Here is a 12,953-nt window from a genome sequence, read left to right as displayed (position 1 = left end):
ATACAATTTGTCCTGTGGCCTCTAAGAATAGGAGGAAAAAGAAATACAGACTCATTAGTAAATGATTCTCTTCAAGAAAGGGTCTTGGAAAAGCAAGCAGAACTGTGAAGATTTCATGAGGGAAGGCATGTTGACTCTTCCAGTGTTTCAGAAAGGGGGATCTGACTGGTCTGCTTGGCTCTCAAGGGCTGGAGCACTCCAGCAGCAAGGGCAGAAGCTACAGTGAGGCAAGAGGGCCTCAAAATGAAGAGAAGCTTCTCAATAATGGGCATTGCCCCACAAGGGGAGGAAAGAACTAGCTCATACAGTGGGGTCTGTAATGTAATTGAATCGAGCAAATATTTTCTAAGCATTCGTTTTGTGACAGGCACATAACATAAGGGACCCAAAGACAAAGATAACTATCCTTGCCCCCAAGAAGCTTACATTCTACTGGAGGGAAATAAGCTGTAAACAGAAAAGTAACTACCAAATATGTACAAGATCAATGGGAAATGATTTCAGGAGGCACTTCAGGGTAGCCTTAAATGGAGCTAGAGATTGGAAGAGGTTGAAGTGAGAAGGGACAGCATTCCAGACATGGGGACTAGCTGTATAAAGGTAGGGTGGCAGGAGATAGAATTGAGCACATTGGGAACAATCAGTAGGCCATTTTGGCTGGTACAGAGAGTGTAGTAATATGAAAGAAGGCTGGAAGTATGAGTGAGAGCCAGACTGTGGAGGGCTCTCAGTGCCAGGATGAGGATGTTTGTATTTTATCTAGAAGCCATCCAAAATTTTTCAGCAGGGAAATGAAATGGTCAGATGTGTATTTTAGGAATATCAGTTTGGTAGCTATATATAGGGTAGACTGGAGAGACGAGAGAATGGAAGCAGGGAGATGAATTGGAAATCTACTGAAATAGTCTACATGAGAGGTGCTAAGGACCTGAACTAGGGTAGTAGCTCTGGAAGTAAAGAAAAGGGGACATACATGAGACATGTTGTGATGGCAGGATTAATAAGACTTGGCAAGTGCTTGATATGGGGGGGGGGAGAAGAGGCAGAGGGAGGAGTCAAGGATGATTCCAAGACTGTGAAGCTGGGTAAATGGAAGGATGATGTGTGCCTGACAGAAATAGGGAAGTTTGGAGGAGGGGCAGGTTTCAGGGGAAACATAAAGGGTTTCATTTTGAACAAGTTGACTTTGACATATTAATTGGACATCTAAATGGAGATAGCCCTCCAGTAGGCTGTTAGTGATATGGGATGGGATTTCCCACTGGGCTGGATATATAGATTTGGGAATCATTGGCCTAGAGATGAGAATTGAAACCATGGTGGCTGGTAAAGAGAGTAAGAGTGGCAGATAAGAGAAAGGCCTAGCTGAGAGCCTTAGGGCACATTCAGACTTAATGGTCAGTAGGGAAAAGAATGATGGTCCAGCAAAGAAGACTGAGGCAGAACAGTCAGCCAGGTAGGAGAACCAAGAGAGAACAGTATCACAGAAGGCAAGAGAGGAGAGTGTTTTTGATCTGTCCAGGTTAGTGAAAGGTGTTTAACACTGTTTAAAAAAAACTGCTGGAAAGTAGCATGAGGACTGAGATGAGGCCATTAGATTCAGCAGCTAAGAACCACTGGATTTCACAGTTGGTGACCTTGGAAGGAACAGTTTCAGTCAAGGGGTGAGACTAGAAGCCAGACTTCAACGGGCTGAAGTAGTGAGGAAAATGGAGTAACAAATATAGCATGGGAGGACTTAGAGAATTCTGATAGATCCTTCTTTTAGGATGACAGGACCATAGACCTCCAATGGGAAAGAGCCTCAGAGACCATCTGGTCCATTCTCCTCATTTCACAGAGGAGGAAACTGGGAAGAAAAGATACAGGATGCTAGCTTGAGGTGATGCCAGGCTACAGTAAAGTTTTGGGGGCTTTTTTGTTTTTGAATTTTAGTTTCAGGATGGGCATGTTTGCAGGTGGTAGGGAAGGAGCCAGTAGACAAAGGAGAGGCTGAAGATGAGTGAATAAGAAGGAATCATTGTGGGGCCAAGCTCCTGGGGGAGATGAGAGGGGATGGACACAAATACCCAAGCAGAAGAGCTGGCCTTGGGAAAGAGAAGAGCCGCCTCTTCCTCAGGATCACTGGAACTGTGTTAAGCAGATGATTGCTTGAGAGGGAATTCCTGCACCAGGTAGGAGGTTGGATTAGATACCATCCAAGTTCCCTCATAATCTTAGGCTTTTATACTTTTTAGTTTGTCATCTTATTTATGTGTGTTGCAGTCCATTTGTGATTACCCATGACTGGGGGACCAGAAATAATAATATGTAGAAGAAATCCAGAGCTATTCCCCCAACCTCATTTTTAGTATCTAGTTTCAAGCTTTTTGCATTTTGGGCAACTATTTATTAGAGCTACTCAGAAGGAATGTTTTTAGAGAATCTTCTCTTCTTTCTACTCTCCCTATTCACTCTTAGCCAGTAGTGCTGGGAACAGAGAAACGGCTAAAAGCAAGGCAGCAAGAGAGGAATCAGGGAAAGGCAGAGAGCAGGAGCGAAAAGCAAAGGGTTTGCCTAATCTCTAAACTAGATGTGATCAGCAGAGGTCCCAGTCCTGAATATTCACTTAAATTTGATGAGATTCTATTTCACAAACCATATAAACCAAGAGACCATTAGGACTGGCAGGGACATTTGAGACCATTTACCCCAATTTTACATAGGAGGAAACTGAGCTCCAGAACAGGGAAGTGACTCACCCAAGGTCACACAGAGAAATAGTGATAGAGACAGCCCAAGGACACAGACTACTGATTTCCCAGCCCTGTAATTTTGCCACTGTACCATGTGCCCTCTCCCCTTTTGGGGGCTTTCTCTTCTGTATTTTAAAGGGCTTTCTCTTCTGTATTTCCCTTTCTCTTGTCTGCAATATGGTGCAATGGATAGAGCTGGACCTGGAACCAGGAAGACCTGAATTCAAATTTGGCCTCAGAGGATTACTTGCTGTGTGACCTTGGGCAAGTCACTTAACCTCTGTTTGCCTCGGTTTCCTCAACTGTAAAATGGGGTTATTAATAACAGCTACCTCCCAGAGTTGTTGTCACTTATTAACCTGTGTGACTTTGGGCAATTGACTTCACTACTCTAGCTTTAGGACCACATAACTATTAAGATCCTTTTCAAGTTAAAATCTCTGATCCCACAAATGACAGTGAAAATCTACACTGTACAACAATACAATTGACAAGAATAATTGGACTGCACTAATTGACTCCAAAATTGGACTCCAATAATTGACAATTGGACAATAATAATTGAAGCCCACTTAAAAAGGGGTCTACTTTCTTCAACTATTTTGGAAAGTAAATTTAACACTCTTCTTTCCCCTTTGCCCATTGAAAAGGCTTCTTCCCACTCTAGTCAGAGGGCTGCAGAAAAAAATCAAAAACCCTAACGAAAGAGAGGCTTGACAGAGGTCACTTGACTTAGGAGAGAGCCAGGTCCTAGGCCCAGCATGGTCACCACTAGCCCTGAGAAAGTCACTTCAGCTCATCTGTAAGGTGGAGCAAAGATTCCCTCCACTCTTTACCCCACAGGGATTTTGTTAACTAAGTCCTCTGTAACTCTCAAGTGCTGACTGGTGTTATCCAAGTATGTGATTGATCTTATTTTCATTCCCATGCTTTTCCTGTGGCTTGGGACACTGTGAACGAGCAGCCATGGCTTCTGACCCTCTTTAGCTCAGTTTTTAACTCACACTTGGAAATACCTATAAAAACCCTACATACTGAAGGCTTCTTGTGAAAATGCCCAGCCAGTTGCAACTTCCTTGGGAGGACAGAATTCCCAGGGCATCGAGCCTGCTGTACACTCACCCTTTAGCCCTAGGAGATGCCCGTGTGACTGATATGGTGTAAGAGAGGGGAGGGAAGTGGGAGGGTCCCACTGATTTTCAGGTGGCACTGCAGGGAGGCTTTGAATCAGTGGGACAACTGTGAGCGGGGCCCAGAGCCATCCTGCCTCTCCCATATCATGTATTATTTTGGAAATGGGGAATAATAACCACACTCAGACTCTCTCCCTCCCAGGGGCTGTTATGAGGAAAGTGCTTTGGAAACTTTAAAGTATAACTAGGAGCTATTATTATTCATGTTAGAGGCAATGCAGCATAGTGGCTAAGGTGTTCCAATATCTGACACTTACTAGACACGTGAATCTGGGTAAGTCATTTAACCTCTGTGGCGGAACTGACCCAAGGGAATACTTCCTTAGTTATGGCAAGGTTTAAGATGGCGAATTCTTAACAAAAACAAAAGCTGCATATTTTCAAATGCTCCTTAACGGATCTGACGAGATGTTCCAAGTCGTTCTGGCTATTTTTCCATTTATGCATGTTAACAGTCGCGGCCATTTCATTCTGTACCTGCTCCTCTTTCAAAGCTCCCAGGTCTTTGCTCCTAAGACTGGTATAAACTGTTTAAAATCCATTATCATACTGCTAGCAGCAAGAGTAAGAAAATTCCCTGGGACTTATTTTCTAAGTCATAGGCTGCTGATTTGTAATCTGTATTTGTAGTGAAAGTTTCCAAGCTGAGGAAATCACTGACCCTTCCCTTATTTGTGAGTTATTAATGTTAATGATAACACTAATAAGATGCTTTTTGTCTGCTAGTCATTAGCATCAGCTTTAGAACAGCTCACATTTCTTAAGGTTTGCAAACGCTTTACATTTTTTATCTTATTTGACCCTCATAACGAATATGGGAGGTAAGTCCTAGATATGTTGTCCCCATTTTATAGATGAGAAAACTGAGGTTCATAGAGGGGAAATGACTTGCTGAGGGTCACATGCTTATGAAGCACCTGAGGTAGAATTTGAGCCCAGGTCTTTCTGACTCCAAGGCCAATGCTGTAGGAATGATGTCATGCTGAGAAAACTATCTGGGAGTGGAAATCAATCAACAAACATTTATTAAGCATCTACTTTGTGCCAGAATGAAATAGTTTTGACTTTTAAGGGGCTAACATTCTACATCTTTAGCAAACACTAACGTCAAGAATTTATTCAGTCTTTCTGTTATGGTCACAGAAAAAGCCTCACAGCCAGAAAACTTGGTGTGCGATTGTGAGCAAATCATGTAACCCCTCTGAATCTCAATTTCCTCATCTATAAAATGGGAGGAAATCATACTTGGACTATCCATCTCACAGGACTGTTATGGTCACATTCAGGTGTTTCAAAGGCTACTCCTATCTGAAAACAGACTGATTTTAAAAAAAAAAAGGAAAGAAAAAATCTTTCCCTCCCCCAAAACACAATCACCACCCCTATTGCACACAACACCTCACCAAACCTCTGTAATGATGAAACTGCCCTGAAATCAATCATGTGGATTTCTGACTTTGAGCTCAGTATTCACACAATTGGTGAAATGCAAACTTTCTGGGCAGAGCAGGCCGTTTTCTGGAGGTCCAAAGCATTCCCCATGAAGACGGGCAGCCCCCTTGCAGAGGACAAATGGCAAAGTCTTTCCACACAGTGACATGCAGGGCAAGAAAAGGGAGCCCCAGGTCAAAGGCTGCCTCACTGGGGTCCCTCTGGGGGTGGACAGCTGCTGGAGTCCTAATTAACAGGCAAGGAGCAGCAGAGGGCCAAGGAGTGAAGGCTGGGTGGCATGAAAACACAGCAATAAGATGGACCATGCAGCCTTGGGGGCGAGGGAGGGGGAAAACCATGAAGGCATCGTACAATATGGCTTTTCAAAGGCTAGGCATGCATTGCATGGGGCATTCACTCTGGTAAATGCCCCATGCTAACTCTGTTTGTCATTCAGCCCCTCTCAAGCAGCTTAGAAGTGAAAAGAAGTGTGGTTAGATACCAATGAGTTTTCTAAAAGTCGATTTGTAAGTTGGTACAAGGAGGTTCAATACACTTGCACAATGACACAAACATTGGTGGGTTTTTTTAAACGCTTAAAAAAATTTTTTTTTTTTAGAAGATAAAAACAACCCGCCACCTCTTTTGCTCAGGATGTCGAAGCTGCTTTAGAGGTAGGACAAACAGCAAGGGGTTTAAGGAAACTGCTTCCTGAATTTTTTTTCAGCTTTCCTGAGTTAGAAACATTTTTTTCCTGGGTTCATGGGTTTTTTTTAAATTTTATTTTAATTAATTAATTAATTTATTTTTTGTTTTCCCCCAGAGCCTCATACCGACATGCCTGAGAGGATTCCTGCTGGACAGCAGGCTTCCTTTTGCTCCCTTTTCCTCCAGGGCTAAAAAATCTCAAAAAGTTAATGAATAATGTAAACTCTTTCCCAAAGCTAGGGAATGCCGTGACACAAAATCCATAAATGTTTTAGAACAACTAGCTGATGGGCATAGAAATAGGGTTGATTAGTTGTTGGGGACCCCAGTCGCATGAATAAAACATGCGTTAGTTTTATTTGAAGATCAACTAGCACTTAGTAGTAGTTTAGTAGTTTCCAGATCAACCCAAAACAAAACAAGTCCGTTCCAAGCTGAGGTACCAGGGCCGCTAAACGAGTTTTTCCAAGCTGAGGTACCAGGGCCGCTATACGACGCAAGGAATACAATGAGTATCTTCTAGCTCCCCAAAAGGACCTGGCATCAATCTTTCCACGAAGAGAAGGCCACCTGACTTGTGCATGCCGGGAAAGGGCCCACTGCTTAAATAAACAAACAAACAAAAATCCCCATTACCCTAGAATTTCGACTGCATTCTCTTCTGTCATCCTAATAACAATCTGGCCCTTAGAGACTCCAAAGGGTAAGGAAGACTGGCTCCCTCTTCAAAATTCAGGACCGTTGGTTTAGCCCTATTGGCCTCATGAATAGAGGCAAGAAAAGTCCCCTGTAGGGTACAAGGCACTCTTGTTTGAGGCTCACCTTCAGCGGGCTTCTGTTTCTAAGAAGAGTAGATCAGGGGTGCCCATAATAGTGTTGCTTTGATGATTGCTGTTGTCACCACGGTGGGAAAGGCCTGCACTGCTGAATGGCACAGCACTGAGGCCATAGATCACGTCACTGTTACCTTTGGGACTGGGATACCTATGGCAAACCCCTCTTTCCAGCACTCACAAGAAGGAGTACTGGGAGCAGGACTAAAGGGAATGAGGTGTAGACAGCAGGCACCAGGTTGGGACTCCTGACCATTCTGTTCAATCCTTTCGATTGTTCTACATTATGGGATAATGAATGTGCTTATTACCTTCTTTAAAAAAAAGCAAAGAAAACAAATGTCCTGGGACAATGGGCCCCGCCTTACCATTGCAGCTGCAGCTGTCTGGTTAGCCTGGTGTTGAGCTGCCTTGATTTTGGCTTGCAGGTGTGCAGGGGGATGAAAGTACTTGCATTTCTCCCGAGAGCAGCGGCCTTTGATGTAATCCATGCACACGGTAACAGTGTTCTCATTTGCGTCTATCATGGCAATATCAACAGGGTGGGCATATCGACAATCATTCTCACCTCGGGTACAGTTTCCACGTTGAAATTCTCTGCAAACCTTAAAGAAAAAGCACAAGGAAGATTTGGACACATACATACATACATCTTTTAGGCCTTCTTGTGTCAAGGCAACTCTGAATAATGGGATGGGTGACACACTTCAATACAAAGTTGCAAGCGGGCAATGGCATAAAAAGAAATTACTTAAGAAGTATGGATAGACACAGACTTTCAGTTCCTGTAAAAAAGAAAAGAAAATTAACATGCCAATCTCCCCCAACACTACTTGTTGAACATGCATTGTCTTGAGGCCTGCATTTAATCTGCGGTCAGGACCAAAAGCTTGTAATGTTTGCACACAGTAGCTATTTTCCTAAGGGCTCCGATGAGTTTTTATCTCACATCAATGCACTACTGGTTTTTCACAAGAGACCTGTGAACCATGACTGCCTTCCTTGACATGGTGTCCTATTAACTTTCATTATGAGACCACAATGTGTTCTTAAGAGGTCGCCAATAAGGCCATCTTGGTAAAGAATCAACAGCCTCTTGCTTTGAAGTAATGGCTAATGACATGTAAGGCATAACAGTGTGGCTTCAATCAGGCCAAGTGCAGGTGGACATTTCATTTGGATTTCCCTTCCTAAGAGATTATGGGAGGATCTCCAGGGCATTGGCCTCATGTTGGGTCAAAGGCTTCATTTAATTTATCGCAAGGCTTAGCCGAGTGATTCTGTTTCCAAAAAGGGCTGGCCACTTGTTTAAAGAGGGTGGCATGGTTGACAAGTAGTCAAGTTCTAGTTTGAATCAGAGGGTCACTTACAGACACAGTAGAACTTTGCTGTAATGTTGGTGCCAAGAGACAGGCAACATACCCGCGTTTGAGATGGCCAATATTCCATGGAGAAAGATTCACTATCAATCACCATGTATATCAGGAAAGAAGATCTATGATAAGGCGATCTCTTATACTTCAATGGATCCAAGATCTTGGGAAGAGGGAAGCTTTCTCTGATGGGATTTTTATCATAGGAACTAAAATTTAAAACACGCTCTCAACTCCAATAGTCTGAAGGTGACTTTAGCAGTGGTCCACTGCCATGGCATTTTTTTTTTAACCTTTGTATAAGCGAATTGCAAACTACTGAGTTCTGAAAGTCGTGTGCTTTCCATAAAAGGCAACGTATCCTTTCACGTTAAGGGTTTTCTTTCTATACAAATACCTCCAGTTTATCTGTACGCATCGATTTCTGACCAGCAGTGCCTCCTGGTACTGTGACAGGCGGGTTTCCAGACATCAGCACAGGAGCATTTGGTAAAAGCTCTGCAGGAACCAAGCCCATCCCAGGAGAAACATGACTTAGATAAGGACTGAAAGCCATGGCGGGGCTAGTCGCAAGCGATGGAGTCACAGGAAATGTAGTCTGCATTTAGAGGAGAGAAAAGGAAAAAAAATGTCACATACATCTGGACTTCAATTGTCATCAATATTACATACAGAGGTACTCTTTTACCCAGGGCGAAAAACAATTTTATCATTTTTACTTTTGATTAATTCATTTTCACATTAATCCTCAGATATGGGTTGCTTTTAACACAGCAAATACCATTATTTTTAGGGGAAAAACACACTGATGATGTTTGAGGCTTAATAATCTAATTAAGAAAGCAAGCCAGGTAATTGTAACAGCCCCGCAGCAGCCAATTAACCTCCCCCCCCCTTACTGAGTTTCTTCTTTTCAAGCTGTTCTCTCTCCCTAATAGCAATGTCACCCACAGTAACACATGCCTATGTATTACCTTAAAATGTTCTGATGCTTCCCTTCCCTCAGATGCAACTAGACTGGCCCAGATCCATATCTATGATCTCTTTTGTGTCCCTCACAATGCTCAGGTACACAGTGGGCGCTTAATAGATGCTTATTGATTTGAGCACTATTTGTCAAATACCTACTATATACTGTGAACACAAAGGTAATAATGAAATAGCCCCTGCCCTCAAACAGCTTACATCCTACTGGAGGGAAACAACATGTACACAAATGAGGCTTCCATATATTCTACTAATATTTCTACACTACACTTTCTATTGGAGTTCTTAAAGGGAACTTGTGCTAGTAGTAATAATAATAATAATAACAATAGCTCCTGATCATAAGGCATTTTATGACTACAAAGTACTTTCATATCTCACGTCATCTGAGCCCACAAATATTGTTGGGTCCATTGGACACATGAGGACACTAAGGCCCAGAAAGGAAGAGTGACTTGGGCCAAGGTTGGGGAGCTAGGCAGAGGCTGAGGCAGAATGGGAAGAAAGGTCTCTGGGCCCCAAGGCCAAGGCTCCTGCCATGATTAGGTCCTGGCTCGAGGAGGTCTCAGAAATAGTCTGTGTGCAATAAGAGTTGGAGTCAGTCCAGGAGGGACTGGACAATAGTATGGTAAGGAAGACAAACTGGGATACATCCTGGATTTGGATATACAAAGAGTTGGGGCAGGATCTATGATCTTAGATTTTACAATTGCCTACAATCTACAAAGGCAATCTTATCCTCAAATAGTTTCATAAAAACATGTATATGTTTTTATATACACATACATGTATATATGTATGTGTAAAAATATTTAAATGTATGTAACACACACATACATTTTTTCTTTTTTTAAGAAGAGGTAGTATGATATGCTGATTTAGAATCAGAGGACCTGAGTGTGAAACCGTGGTTTTGCTATTTACTACTCATATGACACCTTTGTCAAGGCCTGTCTTTCTGTGCTTCAGTTTTGCCATCTGTAAAATGAGAGTGGGGGTTTGAACCAGAGGCTCTGGAAAGGTCCCTTTCTTTGGAATACCAGTGATCCTTTGAGGCCTGTGCCATGCTTATACATGAGGCTTATTCTCTAGTTGTTCTGTGTGGGTTCTTGTCTCCCTAACATAATGAAAAGTTCCTATGGGATAAGAGTGCCCTTTTTCCCTCTCCTCGATCACTGGTGGCATAAGACCCTCTGGGCTGGGCACAGAGCTTGGGCTCATTAATCAATCACTCATTGAGCCATGGAGGGAAAATAGGCAATATGCAGAGGAGGAGTGGAAAGAGTATTGGATTTTGAGCCCGAAGACCTGGTTTCAAGTTCTGGCTCTGCTACTTTGACCATCTAATAAAAGTCCCTTCTCCTATTTTAGGGCTCAGTAAGATGCCACTTTAAAAGGAAAGGTTCAGCTCAGATGATCTCTAAGGTCCCTTCAAGCCCTGACATTCTATGCTAATCCCTGAGATGTGAATAGAAATTTCCTGAGTGAATAGTAAATCCCAGTTAAATATAGAACTCTCCTGGTGGTAACAGTGCCATGAAACTGGGTGGAGCAGGGTAGGAGGCAAAGGATTCTCAATAGTTTTTGCTTGCTTTGTTGCAATGCCAAGCTTCGTTAACTCCACCCTCCAGCCTGAGAGTTCTTATCCAGTTGCCCAACAAATCCACTTCTCAAACCCAGTAAAGATGGAGGCAGTTGTCTGCCTACGCAGCGGTACTGTAATGGAAGGCCAACAGGTCCCCCAACGTCTGCCCCACCAGCCTGCCATGTTGTTACGAGCTCCCAACCCCTTTGGGGTCAGACATCAGAGGAGTGGGGTGGGGCGAGATGGGAAGGGTGTTGTCTCCCAAAGGGCCCCACACATCATTGTTGGGAGGGCCAAATGAGAGAAAGGATACAAAGGAACCCAGAATGTCTAAATTGAATTGACCCTTAGGGGTCATTTATTCCAATCCCCTCACTAAACAGAGGAGGAAACAGGCCTCTAAAGTGCCAAGGAAATGGGAGCTATGATTATTACCTGGAAGAAGATGGCCTTCTAGTTCTTTACAATGGGCACACCAGCATAGATGAGTTGATCAGATTAACTAACTAGAAACCAGTTCTCACTTAGGCAGCCCAGAGGGAGCTTAGTTTGAAAGGGATGAGATAAACAGGGAAGTTTCATTGGGTTAAGGACAAGCTAGAGAAAGGGATGGGAGCAACAAACTTAAGTGAGCAGGAGGAAGAATGGAGGTGGAGGCTCCTGATCAGTTTTGCCTACCTGCAAACCCACCTATGCAAACCTACCTATGGACTCAGGTGATGCGATTGACAACAAATCATGCCAACTCCCACACATGGAGCATTTCATACAGTGGATCTCCTTTGATGTGCTCAACACCAACCCTCGCCCCACGGGCAGTCAGTGAAGGCTTATCTTCCCTCCACTGGAGAACCAATGGGACCTGACCATGGTCTCTCAACTGGTCTAGTTAAGGTATGGAGCTAGGACTCTCCCGTATCCTACGACTTACTAAATGAGATTGATAATTCCAGGAATGAGCTGATGTGGCATGTATTTTATTTAGCAAGATAGGAATCTCTTGGAAATGGCTAATCAGGCATTCTGAAGCAATAATGCTGACATTATCAGCCTAACTACTGATGGATATCTATTCTCCCCAAACATCCAAAGTCTAAGGTGTTTCCATGGCTACTGTGAACCACACAAAGGTATGTGCTCCTACTTTCTCATGGTGAATCTTTCAATGAAGAAAGACAAATCATTTTTCTTCGCTCAGACTCTTTGTTGACTTTGCCTTGTTAGCAGAATCTTTAACTTTCTTAGTCATGTGAGTGACCAAAAGAATTATGGTTAAGGGGCCCTGGGGATGTATTTTTCTGAATGAAAGATAATTGTGAAAGACTATACTCTCCTTGGTGGTGAGCCCTCTGCCTGCTTCCCTTCGCCCTTGCCACCTGACTAGGAAAGAAACACCCGAATACAGAAGCAAGGATGTGAAATTGCTGGCAGTGTTTACTTAGAGGACTGAGTCAAACTGGGGGATGCTTTCACCATCCAGGCATAAGAGTAATGGTGAAAGTTCATGGGTAGGCCACAGACAACCAGCAGTGACCAGGGCTATAAACCAGGTATCTCAATGGGCCCAAGACTCAGTAGGTAAGGAGAACTCCTGTGAGTTATCTCCACAAGGTCCTGCTCTTCTTATTCCTGCTTCCCATTGTTGCCTATTGAAATCCTATTCATCCTGCAAGGCCCTGCCCTGGTGCCAATCCTCCATGAAGTCCTTCTCATTTGCCCTGTATCCCCCACCCCACAGTCAGAGAAGTAGCAGAGAGTGGCACAGAATTCTGAGGACTCTAGAGGCCTTTTATAGTGGAGGAGACGGCACCAGGAAGTGACTTGCCCTAAATCACACAGCTAGTAAATAGTGGATCAGGGATTCATATTCAGGTCTTGTGTGTTGTACTCGGGTTTTCTAAAAGGGCTGCTTGTGTAAGTCTTATTTCTCACATGCCTTATTTCCTCCAAATAGACTATAAACCCCCCTGAAGGCAGAGACCACAGTGGAAAGAAGAGACTTTGCTGAAGTCCTAGCTGCAACACTCCAGGCATGCCATTTCCCTGAGTCAGAAGATCTGGGTGAAAATTCAGCCTCCATTATTTATGACTTGTATGACTCTGAGTAA

The 12,953-nt window shown here is 43.4% G+C and overlaps 1 protein-coding gene across 5 annotated transcripts in view; it reads right to left on the bottom strand.

Annotated features, from left to right (window-relative positions):
• Window positions 1-12,953, bottom strand: part of MBNL3 (muscleblind like splicing regulator 3) — a 163,156-nt gene that overhangs the window by 19,197 nt on the left and 131,006 nt on the right. For all 5 annotated transcript variants that reach the window (XR_002321241.2, XM_020969802.2, XM_020969803.2 and 2 more), the window contains 2 exons: window positions 8,671-8,871; window positions 7,269-7,505 (listed from right to left, as the gene is read on the bottom strand). Coding sequence is in view for 4 of the 5 variants with exons in the window: in XM_020969802.2 (XP_020825461.1) it covers window positions 7,269-7,505; window positions 8,671-8,871 (438 nt within the window). In the remaining variant the exon portion in view is untranslated. The remainder of the gene's footprint in view (window positions 1-7,268; window positions 7,506-8,670; window positions 8,872-12,953) is intronic.

The sequence above is a fragment of the Phascolarctos cinereus genome, unplaced genomic scaffold, assembly GCF_003287225.1.
Source record: "Phascolarctos cinereus isolate Bilbo 61053 unplaced genomic scaffold, phaCin_HiC Scaffold_8;HRSCAF=390, whole genome shotgun sequence".
In the NCBI taxonomy this organism is placed as follows: Eukaryota; Metazoa; Chordata; class Mammalia; order Diprotodontia; family Phascolarctidae; genus Phascolarctos; species Phascolarctos cinereus.
This window is presented reverse-complemented; position numbering and strand designations above follow the sequence as displayed.